At 42.9% G+C, this 16,168-nt stretch overlaps 1 protein-coding gene across 3 annotated transcripts in view; it reads left to right on the top strand.

Moving 5' to 3' along the window:
- The window catches only part of SI (sucrase-isomaltase), a 149,130-nt gene that overhangs the window by 45,984 nt on the left and 86,978 nt on the right, over nt 1–16,168 (top strand). For all 3 annotated transcript variants that reach the window (XM_060274411.2, XM_088669160.1, XM_035132460.3), the window contains 7 exons: nt 1,654–1,774; nt 2,240–2,349; nt 4,690–4,841; nt 9,829–10,000; nt 11,336–11,435; nt 12,857–12,969; nt 13,979–14,104. In XM_060274411.2, coding sequence (XP_060130394.2) covers nt 1,654–1,774; nt 2,240–2,349; nt 4,690–4,841; nt 9,829–10,000; nt 11,336–11,435; nt 12,857–12,969; nt 13,979–14,104 — 894 coding nt within the window. The remainder of the gene's footprint in view (nt 1–1,653; nt 1,775–2,239; nt 2,350–4,689; nt 4,842–9,828; nt 10,001–11,335; nt 11,436–12,856; nt 12,970–13,978; nt 14,105–16,168) is intronic.

The raw sequence follows: 16,168 nt of genomic DNA, 5'->3' as shown, positions 1-16,168 counted from the left end.
TTTGTGCAATATAACTTTCCCTCCTTTCCTTTCCCCTACGTCTATTCTGGGTTGCCCCTCATTCTTCTGGGGTGGGTGGGTGTGGGAATAGGGAGGAGAAGAGGGAATGTTCCATTGTGCAAGCATAAATCCTTGCACTATTTGTTGTTGTTGTTTAGTCGTTTAGTTGTGTCCAACCTTTGTTCTCATGCCCTGAAGCTTTAGAACAGGGCTGTGATCATGTGCAGCTCTCCTTTATCTGCTTCCTCCCCAGTAAACAGGAGGCTGCAGCGGGAAGGAGGATACTTCCTTCCACTCATGCTGGCAACTGGATGCAATCCATTGTGATTAGACTGCAGGTCATTTCCAGAGGACCCTTGTGAATAAAGCTTAGTATGGCTTAGGAAAGTGTGAATGTGCAATCCACTGTATATATTTACAAGTGGGGAAAAAGACAGCCACAGATAACGTTGCAGCAGAACAGGCTACCAGGGCCCGGCGAGTACTGTGATAGAGGGATGTGACAGTGCCCTGCAGGGACTCTACAAGCAGAAGGCAGATATGCTGGTGTATAGAGTCTCCTCCAGCAGCATAATTCAAAAGCATCAATTCAATTTAAGTTGCTTGTTGGAAGACCAGGGTGGAGGTTGGGTTAAGAGCTTCAGAAGTGGGCACAAACATTTCTGCTTCCAAATATTTCTCTTGTTAACGGGCAATTTCCTTGTGATAAGAAACTAGCCTTTCTGTGAAGGCAAATGTGTGTTGGTGATTAAGAGCTTCTATATAAATTCATTAGTTTACAATGTACTGTAAGATGAATCACAGAGATTATGGGATAACATCCAAAGGTTGCTTCACAGTTGATTCTTGATTGATATGGCAATTGTCTGAATGCTTTAAAGTCCTCTTTTACGAATTGGTGTGGGAAGAGAGGTCCTTACTGAATGAATGTGATAGAAATGAAGTAGTGAGCACTTCATCCTGTGACCATTGTGTTTTGTTGTTGTTGTTGGCACATAAATGTCTGCAGAATGGAAAAAGATGTGTTTGAACATGTACAATTCTCCCCCTTGGTTATATAAAAGGTGAATGTCAGAAAGTTTAGAATTGGCTCTTGCAACTGGAAGATGAGCAGAGGTATTTGCATAACTATTCAGTCTGCATAATAGGGCTTAAATTTGAACTTTTCTGAAGTGTTCAGTCATTTCACTTCCACTTAATGATCAGTGGACCTGCCCAAGTCTGCTTCAGAATTAATCCAGAGCAATGAAATGAGTTTCCTGACTATCTCAAGAATGCTACAGCTCTTGTGTTCCTGAATGATGTGATAAGAGGACTCCTTGGGATCCAGGGTTTCTGTCTCTGCCAGCTTAATCACTGCCACTCAATGTGGTTTGGATCTGGTGCAACTTTACGCTGGCTTAACTTGCACCAGATTGCTTTACACCAGCTTCCTATGCATAGGATTGCTGCCTCTGTCACAGAATGGAAGCTTTCTTTCCATTTATGGATCATGCCAAAATTGCAGAAGATGACAATTTAATCTGCTGGCATCAGCATTTGCAGAGCAATGACATAAATGAGTCCTGCGGACTTATGCCATTGTCCAGAAAACGAATTTAGAGAGTATTGCTGCTTCTGAAGTAATGCCATTTCCCTCTCTTTATAATGTAGGACATATGCACGCTCCGCGGCTGCTGCTGGAGCCCTGAGAATGAAACAAGCATACCCTGGTGCTACTTTTCCAACAGCCATGGATACCAAGTAGAAGGAGGCCAGACAGACACAGAAACAGGTAGGCAGAAGAAGGTTGTACTTCAGGAATAAGAAGAACACTTACATTAAATAGTATGGAGACCAGCACAACTAGGCTGATCACCTGTTTGATATGCAAAGTACAGACTGAGGTTGAAAGTCTTTCCAAAGAATTTCTTCTCCAACACATGGTTGTTAGCAAAAATACAAAATAAAAAAGGATACTAGAACTGTGAAGTTAAGCACTTAAATACACTACAGCCATGACTTGGTTTTTTCCTCTCCAAATGGCCCCTTGCAGAAGACAATGGGATTGACCCAAATTGTCTATCAACAAATCCATTGTCTCACTTGCTACTTCCATGTTTCTCTTTTGCTTGTGGGTAGGTATCCTGGTGATGCATTTGGCTCAAAAGCTGTTAGTTGTTGACTCCTGTGCTACATAGGTTTAGACAATATTGGAAGCAACACTCCTCTGTTTATCACTTCTTTTTTTCTTGATAAGGATTTGAAGCTACACTGACAAGATTGCCTGCACCATCCTTGTTCGGAAACGATATTGAAAGGCTTGTCCTGACCGGAGAATATCAGACCGCAAACCGCTTCCGGTTCAAGGTAGATTCTTTTTAAAGCAATAGTCCAACTGACGGGTCACACTCAGAATTGGGTTGCATATTGATCAAAGGCATTTCACACTACAGCTCCACCATACACATATGTGATAAAAGGATGTGGGTGGCGCTGTGGTCTAAACTACTGAGCCTCCTGGGCTTGCCAATCAGAAGGTCAGGGGTTCGAATCCCCATGACGGGGTGAGCTCCCGTTGCTCTGTCCCTGCTCCTGCCAACCTAGCAGTTTGAAAGCATACCAGTGCAAGTAGATAAATAGGTACTGCTGCAGTGGGAAGGTAAATGGCATTTCTGTGCACTCTGGCATTCGTCACAGTCCTCCGTGTGACAGTAGCGATTTATTCATGCTGGCCACATGACCTGGAAAGCTGTTTGTGGACAAACACCAGCTCCCTCGGCCTGAAAAGCGAGATGAGTGCTGCACCCCAATGTTGCCTTTCACTGGACTTAACCATCTAGGGGTCCTTTACCTTTACCTTAAAAGAAAAGTAAAGTAAATGAGAACGTTGGTTGCACGTTTTGTAAATAAATCTTTTTGAGGGTTTAGGGCAGGCATAGGCAACCTTGGCTCTCCAGATGTTTTGGAACTACAACTCCCATGATCCCTAGCTAACAGGGCCAGTGGTCAGAGATCATGGGAGTTGTAGTTCCAAAACATCTGGAGAGCCAAGGTTGCCTATGCCTGGTTTAGAGAATCCCTCAAAGTAGACTGTGATTTTATTACTAAAGGAAGCACACATCATAGAATATTATGTCTTAAACAGACCGAAAGTAACCTTCCTAAGCTGTTTAAAACTTAAGACATATTGAAGATCATTTTACATGAATATATGCTTCAACAGGACCTGTCAGATTTATATCAGAAAACTGTGGGCATGCTGGTTCACATTGTCACTGTCAAATTTCCCGATAATTTCCAAATATTCACTTCAAAAGTTGTCATTGAAAATCGCATATTGTCAGGTTTCCAAATCTGGCATGTGGTATTTGGAAACGAATATCAATATAAACACAAATATTTGGAAATTGGGGTAAATCTTAGCAAGGTTGCAGAGTGCTGAGATTTCCTGGTGGCGACAAAAGCAGTGATTAGATGAGCATCTCCAGCAGTGAGTAGCTAATCCTTAGACTGCCCAAGTATCTTCAATGGAGGAGAGTTCAAGATAGGAGAAGGCCCATAGCTCAGTGGTATAGCATTTGTTTTGTATCCAGAAGGTCCCAGGTTCAATCCCCAGCATCTCTACTTAGGATGAGACAGTTCCTCTTCTGCAACCCTGGAGATCTGCACCAATGCAGCTACATTTCCCAGAGTTTCCTGGGCAGATGGATTGCTTGTTAAACCACTCTGAGAATTGCAGTTCTGGGAGGGGAATAGGGGTCTCCTAAAAACTCTCATCCCCCTTAACAAACTACACTTCCCAGGAATTTTTTTGAGGGAAGCCACAACTGCTTAAAGTGGTATGATTCTGCTTTAAATGTATACTGCAGGTGTGGCCAAGATTAGAAATTAGGCCACACATAGGCATTCAATATTAAAATGCCTGGCAGACAAAATGTTAACTAGTGAAACTTCCCCATACTGAAAAATGAGAGTGTGTTCCTTTCTCACAAAGAAGTTGGTTAGATTGTTGCTTGTTTGGTTTCATGCCTCTTGTTCTTCAAGGGTTTGCCAAGACTGATACTTTGTAAAAAACAAAACAGCACCCTGCTTGTTTCAATCCCAGTGGAGCAGTATCCCCTTGTACAACTCCCCCCTCCCCCCAAATATTGACAGGTCTGGTCATGCATGTCACCCAAATTTCAGGGGGTTGGACAAATGACCCTTAGGGTCCCTTCCAACTCTACAATTCTGTCATTCTATAAGCTGATTGAGAGTCATCATTGTAAAGGTTTGAGGTAGCGGAAGTGGAGTATGAAAGTCTCCTACCTCTTTCGATTTTATCGCAGACAGATTGAAACACACCTTTTAAAAAAATTGGTTAGTGTAAACGTGTTGGTCAGAAAAAAAACAATTATTTCCTTTCAGTTTATGCTAATGGGATGAAATTGATAAAAATGTGCTTTTAATGAATGAGTCTGAAGAACACGCAGTGTATCAGGAAATTTGCATGGACTCATTAACTACAGCTGCAAAGAGCTGGCTAATGAATACAGTGTTTAACTGTACAAGCAGTCTAACACAATTAATTATGTCCATTAAACATGTAGCATGCATACCACTGATTTGGAATGCATTGTGATGAGGGGAAGATGGTATTCAATAAGTAGAAGTTAATTCTGGGTTGCCCATGAACTTTGTTTTAATTGTCTCATTTTTAAAAAATAGATTACAGATCCTGATAATAAGAGATATGAAGTCCCCCATCCGAATGTTTCACCCTTTCGAGGACCTAAAGCAACAAATGCGAACTACAGAGTTGAAATAACAGAGAATCCTTTTAGCATCCGTGTGATCAGGTTGAGCACTAACAACGTCCTGTAAGTCACCTTTTTTATTTTTAGTACAAGTAACATCGCAATCAACTGTTCATTAATTGTCAGAGCACTTCCATGCCTGCCTCCCCCCACTACCCCATAAAATTAGTACCATAACATAAAAGAATGTAATAAGGCAGTGGTTCTCAATATTTCTAGATAAATGAAACCTTTCCCACATTTTTCCATATTGATAAAACTCTTGTGTGAACTCTGCACATTAGCTAGGGGAAGTCAGCTTGTTGAAAAGGATTCTGGGAAATGTTCTAGACTGAGCAATTATTCTGGGGCCCACATCCTGTCCACAAAGAATGCTTAATCGGACCTGTCAGACCTTGCCATTGCTCTGCATGAACTGAGACTTCACCCTGTGGCAAATTTAGCAGTCCACCATTGGGTGACAGTCAGAATTAGTGGGCAAGCTGTCATTCAGGAAAGTTTATTTATTATTCCCACTAAATATATATGATTATTTATAAACTATCGAATATTAAATCATTTTAAGAGTAGCTCAGTCATTTGGAACCAACAGTTCAAGAGAAGGCAGTAAAATGTTAACACATTTTTAAAACATCAGAACCTATGCACATGCATTGGAGATCAAATGTTGGAATAATTTATTTTCCTCACAACTGATGTTCTAATCAGAGTTTGGGTGCCTGGAACCTCTGTAACAGCTGGACAAACGCTGTGCAATAATAACCTAAAATGTGAAGGCAGTTAGATCTCTGGCCCACTATCTGAGCGATCTGACAAATCCCACGTTAAGAAGGAGCTTCACTCTAGCTCGATTCCACGTCATCCCCACAGCATTCTTACATGGCATTTTTTCCAACACACCATTAAACCTTCGACTCTGCGCATGCAATGAGAGAAAGATTGAGGACCAAATACACTTTTTCTTTTACTGTCCTTTATATGCCTCAGTTAGATTCAGGCTTCTCTGTTTAATCCCGATGACCATCACACGGGACATCGACCACATGAAGTACCTATTGGTGGACGCCAACCCCTTGGTTTCATGCAATGTGGCCATTTACATTTTACAGGCCCTGAAACTCAGGGCCACCTTTTTGGCTAACTTGCCCAGCCCTAGTCATATGTAAACCCCTGTTATACTCACAGTTGACACGCCTTGCTTTGTCTTTTACCTTACCAGTTGCACTCAGCTGGATTTTATATTTAATGTTATAGTTGTATTTGTTGTATTCTATGTTGTCGTGTGACAGTTGCCTGTTGATCTTTTATATGTGCTATGGCTATATGGCTAATGCAATAAACTTTGATTTGATTTGAATAACCTAAGAAAATTATAGTCTGGAAACTCTGAGTTATGGGGATAGGTAACAGGGAAAGAGAAAATATATATTCCATTCTTGATAACCTCTCATGTAGCAGCAAAAATTAAAAATAGGGCTGAAGGACAACTGTGCCCTTTTGAGGTCATCATTACTGTGAAAAACAAAAGACAATTAATTAGTTACCTCTCCTAGCTTTGGAGCTGGCTTCAGCACAACCTATTGCAGTGAAAACAATCCTAGACTATAGAGCTGTGGAATTTAAAGTTTGGAAGCATCCTATGTATTTGGGAGGCAGGTGCAAGACACCTGCTTTGTATAGCTAACAAAAGCCAGAAGCAGATTACACAGTCCAATTGAGAATTCATGAGAACAATAGCTTATAGCTATTTTCTTACAAGAGGAATTAAATAGCAGTAGTTCCGTGTTTGAGAGATTTCTTCTGGCTAGTACCTTTTGTGAGATTTTAGCCTCTTTAACACTATCTTTTTAAAGTGCATGTTTTTTTTGTTTGATATGCAGCTTTATCAAAGATTTGGACATGGTTTGAAATGGGAATTGCTGCTTTCCTTTTTAGACCGAGAAAGCTAGATCTATATCACATTTCACATTGTCTTTTCTCCACATGTGCGCATCTGATGCTATTCTCTTTTGTCCTTACTGCAAATGGACGGAAGATACTTTGTTTAATCATGTGAACCCATTTCAAAGTTTATAAATTATGGGATGTTAGAAATCAACAAAATGTCAGAGGGTGTGTAAAAATGACCTCCGCATCAGACAAAGAAAGAGAAAGTTTGCTCTTTCTGTTATGGCATATTTTTTTGATTTGGGACCATTTTTCATATGAGGAACACATGTATTCAACCCACCTCTGCATGCAATTTGAGATGATACAGTTCTCACAGATGACATAAGCAAGTGAGCGAGACACATTCAGTTTGGTGCTGAGGAGGAGGAGGAGAAGAAGAGGATGGGAAAACTCCTTCCCATCTGGATGTTATCCAGATGCGAAGCCGCTCACTTCCTTATATTCACTATTACCGTGTTTCTCCTAAAATAAGACACGTCTTATATTTATTTTTCCTCCCAAAAAACACAGCACGGCTTATTTTCAGGGGATGTCTTATTTTATTTTATTTTTTGCTGTCTTTGCGGAGGGGGGAGAGACTCACAAGAGCAATAACTTTGGGCGCAACAAGGGCACCGCGAGTCATTTTTCTCTTAGCCAGCACTGTCTGTTCTGCTCTGCTGAGGATGACACAGGGCTCTTTCTCGGCGCTCGTAAGCAATGCCCAAAGAAACGCGGCGGCTGTAAGAAACCCGCTCTCCCTTTGCACAGAAAGGAGTATGGAAAGGCGGCGACAGCAGCTGCCTCTTCCGCAGTACACCTCCATACATCCCCTCTTGCTCCAAACAGCGAAAGGGTTCTCCCCACACATCTCTCCCCTTCCCACCCACCGCCCTCGCTTTGCGCACAGCGAGCCGAGCTGTCTGTTCTTTTCCCCTAAGGTCTCGCGCCGCCGGCAGGCAACAGCCCTCAGCTCTCGCGCACAGCACACGGGGCTGACTGATAGGGCGCCAGGAGGCGTTTGTCCATTTGCAGCTAATGTTCTCCGCCGGCACTTGGGCTGGAAAATGCGCGAAAGCTACACTCACGCCCCGCCCGGTGCCTACTCACGCTGTGAAATCCGATCCAAGTCCAAGCGGCTGCACGGTCCCCGCGGCAAGAGGCGGCTGCACGGGAGCCGCTTCGGGGAGCACAGCGCAGCGTGAAGAGCCTGGTGAGAGGCAGCTGCGGCTGCAGGTGAAGCCCGGGATCTGCGTGGGCGACTGGGGGTGAACGCCCTGAACGCTGCGGCGGTGGCGAAGAGGCGCCCGATCAGCCCGCTTCTCAGCTGATCGGGCGCCTCTTCGCTACCGCCGCAGCGCTCAGGGCGCTCGTCCCCAGTCGCCCACGCAGATCCCGGGCTTCTTCTGCAGCCGCAGCTGCCTCTCACCAGGCTATTCGCGCTGCACTGTGCTCCCCGAAGCGGCAGCGCGAAGAGCCTGGTGAGAGGCAGCTGCGGCTGCAGGAGAAGCCCGGGATCTGCGTGGGCGACTGGGGACGAGCGCCCTGAGCGCTGCGGCGGTAGCAAAGAGGCGCCCGATCAGCTGAGAAGCGGGCTGATCGGGCGCCTCTTCGCCACCGCCGCAGTGCTCAGGGTGTTCGCCCCCAGTCGCCCACGCAGATCCCGGGCTTCACCTGCAGCCAAGTGGCTCCCACCCCCGGCTTATTTTCGGGGGATGTCTTATATTTATTCTACTAACGAAAAGCCTGACATGGCTTATTTTTGAGGACCGTCTTATTTTAGGAGAAACACGGTATAAGTTTAATATATTCCAAGACAGATGTCAATTCCTACAGGAACATGGAATATATTGAACTTATAATAGTGAATATAAGGAAGTGAGCGGCTTCGCATCTGGATAACATCCAGATGGGAAGGAGTTTTCCCATCCTCTTCTTCTCCTCCTGGTCCAAAAGACACTAGTAACTTATTATCATTCCTTGTAGAAATGTGAAGGAAGCCCTTCAAGGGCATTGCACAGCCAGTCTGGTAGTGCATGGCGTTTGCATTACCGTTCAGGATGCAAGTGCATAGCTGCCAAGTTTTCACTTTTCTCGCGAGGAAGCCTATTCAGCATAAGGGAAAATCCCTTTAAAAAAGGGATAACTTGGCAGCTATGCAAGTGTGGTTCTTTGTCAGGCATGGGCAGGCAAGGAACAGAAGGAAAACAAATGGAACCACAGGCAGGTAGGAGGTCAGCTACCAGATCAGGCAGAAAAGGGACAGAGAAGCAGTCAGAAGTGGAGTAAAAGAAATGAAAGGGGAGGAAAAAACAAGCAGAAAATCAATATCTGAGGTAGCAATAGAAGGTTGGAGGGACCGGAAGTAGATGCAAGGTCAAATGATAGCAGGGACCATGCTCTGAGGCAGCAGTTCAACAGAGAAAGTAGGAAAGCAGGCAGAGTCCTCACACTTAAGGCCAGTTGCTTAGACTGGTGAGCTGATGTGGAGGCAAGGCCTCTATAGAACCTGGTAGGTTCCTGTTGGCTTGGGGAATCAGCTAACTATCAAGCTGGAATTTCAGCTGATACTTTTCAAGCTGGAACTGCATCCTAGAGGGCACTTTTTTCTTTAAGGTTTAGGATGTGGGACTTCCAGAAGACCCAGAGTGCTGATGGTATAGGAGTTAAGGCATTGCTAGAGATCAGCTGCTAGAGTCCCAAGTTAAAGAACCTCACTGGCATCTTGTACATTCTTTATTTTTTGTTTCAGAGGGGAAGAGTTGTTGGGTCCCTTAATAGGATATACAGTGGTACCTTGATTTATGAAGATGATCCATTCCGTGGCCGTCTTCGTAAGTTGAAGTCTTCGGTTGTCAAAGCGCCCGTTCTGCGCAGGCGCAAAGCGCAATTTCGCGCTTCTGCGCAGGCACCGACCCTGCGCGTGGCGAAAAGACTTCCGGAGTTGTCAACTTCGGAAGTCGAAACCTTCGGAAGTCGAGTCATTCGGTTGTCGAGGTACCACTGTACATAGACCTACTTTTGAAAATATTTAGGCACTTCATTTATTGGGTAGATTTCTTACCCACACTTTACCATGAGGTCCCAGGCTCCACTTATGTTCTTGTCGCTCTTCAAACAGGTTCAACACCAGTATAGGACCACTTGTGTATTCTGACCAATTCCTGCAGCTCTCCATCGGACTGCCAAGCTGGAATGTTTATGGTATCGGAGAACAGATCCACAGGCAGTATCGGCATGATTTTAACTGGAAAACGTGGCCCATTTTCACTCGGGATGCTGCACCTATTGGAGTAAGGGACAAATAAAATGTTTTATTATGAGGTGAAAGACGAACTAGACATGCAAACTGGGCAAATGCGTTTGAAATGTGAAAACATTTCTTCCTATAATTGGAAAGAAGTTACAGTTGTTAAAGGGCACTATTAGCAATGCATCCAAATCTCTTGCTTATTTTGAGGTGAAGTCTAAGCTTTCAATATTACCCATGAAAGGAAATGCGTCTGAAATATTTTGACTAGAATTCTTACTCATGATTTTAATAGGATTGAACGCCTCATATGGCATTCTGTCTGAGCCATATGTCTATGTATTGTGAAGAAACTGCCAGTTTCTGCTCAAACATACTGTTATGTGTTTATCACTGAAACTGCCTCTCTAAGAAACTGCCTAAGACACATAAATTACCCAGACCTGACATTGCTACCAATTATCCAAAGAAAATTCTTGACTTCTGGAATGCTGAGGTTTATGCCCATTGCAAGAGGAAAAACCACAACACAATTTTAGTTGTCTGATCAGAATTAGCAATGATTTGCCAACTACAGCAAGTTCTCACAGAACAAAACAATTAAGTGGTCTCCCAAGTGGTCCATTGGGAGAGGAGGAGTTTAGAAACCACTGGTGTAAGAAAAATAGGAATTTGCCAAAATTATCTTCCATTCATGAAATCCTTCACAAGGCCAAAGAGTCTTCTGGGAATGGAATATGGTGTTAGATACAACCCCAATGTTCTTCTGCATGTAGACCAATTTCAAGATGATGGGGGCTCCAAAAAACCATTAACTGATTTCCCCTCATCAGAAAAGAGCATAAGAATCATAACTTAATCTATAATTGACAGCTTTCAACTGACCCCACACTCATGCCTTTAACGGCAGAAATTGAGCTTGTAGAACTTTCCCTATATGTGCTCTTAAAAAGCTGGTTGTAAATAAACAGGGGCATTAAAAAGGAACCTTCACCTGAATGGAAATTTACTGGTCAACTTAACCATGACCTTTAATACAGCTGAATTAAGCCAACTTGTTAAAAAAAAATGAGCTCATTTAATTTCATTTATTTGGCCCTGGACTAAATTCCAATACATCTGTGTCTAGTTAACTGCTTGTCCCTCTGCTGAAAACAGTAAAACAAGATTTTATGCTGGATTACCAAGATAAACGATACTGATCAGTATTAGGGATGGGAATCCTAGGGATTGAAATTTAGTTCAGTCATCTCATTTTGATTCTTTGATGGGCAGATTTTATAAAGCCTTTCAAACTGCATTTCGAAAGAGGTTTTGAAGATTCGTGACATGCATATGGGCTCTGCACATTTTAAATTGCTATTTCCCCCTCCCAAAGGAGATGCACAACCTGTACGGTGCGCAGACTTTCTTCTTATGCCTGGAAGATGGCAGTGGACATTCCTTTGGTGTATTCTTTATGAACAGCAATGCCATGGGTAAGGATTATGAATGTGATTATGCTTCTCATCGTGCTTCCCGTTCTCCTGCGTTATTTTACATATGGAAAGATGCCTCTCACACCTTAGAAATTATCATTCTTAAATTACACTCTTGACTATCATTAGTAAAGCAATTGCAGCAATTTCAGGATTTTTATCACCTGGAAAATATCAGATATAAAAATAGCCATTGGATTTAAATCAAATCTGTGATTTATTAAAACAATAAATCATTGTATTTGCTACAAATACAGAATACGTTGAAGAAAAGCAAAGTGGTTGTATAATAATAATAATAATAATAATAATAATAATAATAATAATAATAATAATTTACTGTATGCCCTGACCATCTGGCTGCGTTTCCCTAGTCACTTTGGGCAGCTTCCAGCTATTAAAATACAATGATTCAACAAATATTAAAAGCTTCCCTAAATAGGACTGCCTTCAGATGTCATCTAAAAGTCCGATAGTTGTTTATTTCTTTGACATCTGATTATATAAATTTGACAAGGATGTCCTCCCAAGTATTTTGTGGGCAGATAAGGAATCCAGAAAAGTTTCAGAATGCTCAAGTTTTACAAATTTGAGGAGCAAGCAAAATGGCCTCCCCAAATTCTTCATACGTGGGTGGTAAAATGGTGTGCGGGGAAGGCAAAATTCTCTTCCTCAGAAAGCTCTCTTCTGAGAAATCTCGGATTACTTTGTGCCAAATGAAATTATGTTGTTAACTCATAGTGGTGGATGAAGGAAGCAATGGCTTAAGAGAGGAAGACTGGAAGGAGCAGAAGGCAAGCTTCAAAAATATTGAAACTGGATTCACCGTTGTGTCCAAAATTCCTGCATGGTGAAGCTGGGGAGTTCATTTCACAGAATATACCTCAGGGGAAGAGAAGACTGAAGTTTTTCAAAAGTGTTGGAAAAGCTCAAAATATAAAGTATTATTTTAACATGCCCTCGTGAATTTCCCAGCAGCCTCTCTGGGAAACCTGCTTTGTCTTTACCGTATTGAACCAGCACAAGCATTTATGAACTCTCTCCAGTTATTTACATTATCCTTCCACAATGTTGTGTCATTCATATATTATTGGACTACATTATTGGCTGGGGCTGAAGGGAGTTGGAGTTCAACAACATTCATAGGCCAGCAGGTTTACATAGTGAAAATGTAATGCAGTTGTGGATTATACTCATGGATTACTTTCTGTTAATCATGAACTCTAAATACTAAGAACTGCAGGGCACAGATTGATAGTGAAGTGATTCCCACGCATGATGTGACCCAACAATTCAGAAATAAGACATTACTCATCTCCCTCACTTTGCAAATGGATTCTGCCAGTATGGCAAAGGAGAAGGCCATTGTGTTTAGCTCATATACAAAGCTAACCTTAATATGATTTTTCTTCCCCTGGCAGATTTTGCTCTCCAACCTGCTCCAGCTGTTACATACAGAACAATTGGTGGGATTCTAGATTTCTATGTCTTTTTGGGGAATACTCCAGAGCAAGTTGTTCAAGAATATCTCTCGGTATGCTTCTGTGTTATGCAAGATTTTACCTTGAGCAATGATAAACTGTTTGTATATCTGTGAAAAGCAGTTTGCAGGGGCAGTGCTACTTTTTGTGAAGGTAAAGGGACCCCTGACCATTAGGTCCAGTCGTGACCAACTCTGGGGGTTGCGGCACTCATCTCGCGTTATTGGCCGAGGGAGTCAGAGTACAGCTTCCAGGTCATGTGGCCAACATGACAAAGCCACTTCTGGCGAACCAGAGCAGCACACGGAAACGCCGTTTACCTTCCCACTGTAGCGGTCCCTATTTATCTACTTGCACTCTGATGTGCTTTCGAACTGCTAGGTGGGCAGGAGCAGGGACCGAGCAATGGGAGCTCACCCTGTTGCGGGGATTCGAACCACTGACCTTCTGATCGGCAAGCCCTAGGCTCTGTGGTTTAACCCACAGTGCCACCCGCATCCCTACTTTTAGTCAAACAATGTGTTAATCATTATTTTTATGCATATTGCCTTTCTTTGAGCCCAAACTGAACATGCCCATGTGCGATAAATGCCTTTAATTATGCCCTTGAATACAAAAGGAAGCAATGAACCAAAGACTCCAGGATGCAGTAAATGATTTTCAAATTAACTACTCCTGTGGTCTTTGGATTTTACAATACACTCCTTTTCTCTTCCCTTGATTTCTTCTCCTTTTATCTTGTTTATGTTTTCAAATCTAATGTCCTTCTCCATAGTATAACAGTAGTTCAAATTAAGGGAGACTGCTTCTGGCTGAAACTGCTAATAGTCCCATTCCAACCCCAGCTCCCCACCCCCCTGTAGTCGAAACAACAGTATAAGAATCAATGGTGGACAGATTATCTGAAGACAACAGTATATTTGGAAGGGGAAAGCCCCCATTACCAAATTTGGGCAGACTGGGGTTTTTTTTGCCCATCTTCCACTAAACCGTTGCTTTCATTTAGAAATACAGTGATGCAAAAACTACCTTTTATCTTCTTTTCATATCTTAAACTTGCAGCTGATAGGACTCCCACGAATGCCTGCCTACTGGAATCTTGGGTTCCAGATCTGTCGCTGGGGTTACACTGACATTGCTGACCTGAAAGCTGCGATTGAAAGGAATCGGGAAGTTGGCATACCATATGTAAGCATAATAGGTCTGACCAGTTGGGAAATTTGCCCTTTATTCATACACATGCTATTATTGTAATGTGATCTTGGCTTGGGGAAGCAGGTCCCATGCCACTAGCAGAATATATGAATGGAGTCGAATAACTATGTAAATATTAATAGACTTATTATATCTGATGGTATAACTCACAGCGACTGACAAATGGCCCGACAGGAGTGGCATAAGTTTGGAGTAACTTGAAATTTGTTCTCTGAATGTTGATTCTGTGAACTTGGAGATATCTTTAGCTAGAATTACAACAGGCCCATGGTGGAGAGCGCTTTTAGCCTGAGAGCCATATCTCCCCATGGAAAACCTTTTTCTGGGGGCTGAATGTCACAAGTAGGTAGAGGAAGTGGGCAGAACAATGGATTTGATTTACCTTTGTTCAGCAGATTATTTCTGGTTAAGCCAAAACCAGGGATTTCTCTATAATCCCTTCCAATACATCTCTGTTCATAGTCTCTTAGTTTGGTATTGTCTCTTAGTTTGGAAACTAGACTACACTTTATTCCAGGGCTGGCCCTACGGCCAGGCTGGGTAGCGCAGGGCACCATGGCGCCGGCCCGCCAGGGGGGCGCATCACAGCTGCGCCTGCCCGCCAGCCGCTCTTCCGCACAGCAGCACCCTCGGCAGTAGCGCTGCGTGCTGAGCCCGCCCACCCGTCGCGCAGCAGCGCCCACGGCAGTCGCGCTGCACCTGCCCGACCGCCCATCGCGCTGGGAAACGGGGCGGGGGGGCGCACCGGAGGGATCCGTCGCACCACGGCGCCAGGGCACCAGAGGTGCTTAAGACGGCCCTGCTTTATTGCTTACTTTATTTACACTTTCCTTACTTTATTTACACTTTATTCCTTACTTGCTCATTTCTGCATTTTATGTAATCTTTCACACAACATAAAAGCTACTTCTGGAAGCCTAGTGGAATCAAACAGAGTTTTAGCACGGTTTTCCATGTCAGTTGTTTCCAGGAAAAAAAATCCATTGGCAACCCCGCCAGCTCAAAAAATCATGGGAATTTCGGGCGCTATTTTCATGTGACAAAATTCGAGGTGGTATCCTGGCATGCAGTTCTTTCCAAATGCTTATAATTTAGTGTGGTGTGGCATATCAATCCAGAAGCCACCGTTCTGTAATGCAACAGGTATTGCAGTGCAAAAGGAACCAACCAGAAAAAAAGCCCGAATCTGAATTCAGCCTAGAGTCTGAAACGTCTTCAATAAAGTTTTCTAAGTTGAGCAAGCAAATCAAAAGCATGTGGAGATGGCAAAATCAAGGATGTCATTTTTGAAAGAGTTATCCCTACTGGGAGCCTGGTAGGAAGTATGTCTTCCTGGAGGCTGAAGAACTAAAATGAGAACAGGTGCTAATTTCCCTTACACCTGAGAATCTTTAGTTATTGCAAAGAACAGCTGCCCTTGCCGACAAGTCTGTTTAATTAGTTTGTGAAAATGTATTTTCTTGCTATGATTAAAGATTTTGGATTTTGGGGGGAACCTAGTTTCTATGTAACGCTAATGGACGGGGATGCCTGTGATGATTCTTTCTTTTTCGACTTCTTGAAGTCCACATTTCATCAACCCACTTTACTTTTCATGTATATTAGGGAGTAAATCACATAAAATATAGCCACACTGTAAGTTACCATAGTAATGGAAGTTGGGGGGGGGATGAATTATATAACACACAGTAAATGGTTCTTATTTGGGCTTGGACTGCACAGTTGGAGACCATTTCAGTCTCTGAATTTGCCTTTCTAAATTGGGATTGGGAAGCAGCCTGCGTAAAATTATACACCAAATATGAACAAGCCACTTTATAGGAAAATGATCTTATTACATGTTGGCCTCATGGTAGGATTGTAAGAGTCCATCACTGATTGCTTAAAAATAGGGAGCAGCCCATGGTCTCAAGCACACATTTCCCCCCATTTTTTCTTAGTGCAGATTCCTCTACCTTACTCTGTTCAGCATTAATCATAATATTGTGTTATATCCACAGTGACACTCTTGCTAAACAGAGTGATTTTTAACTAGAG

Source organism: Zootoca vivipara, chromosome 5, assembly GCF_965207765.1.
Source record: "Zootoca vivipara chromosome 5, rZooViv2.hap1.1, whole genome shotgun sequence".
NCBI lineage: Eukaryota > Metazoa > Chordata > Lepidosauria > Squamata > Lacertidae > Zootoca > Zootoca vivipara.
Note: the sequence above shows the minus strand (reverse complement) of the source record. Positions and strands in the feature narration are given on the sequence as shown.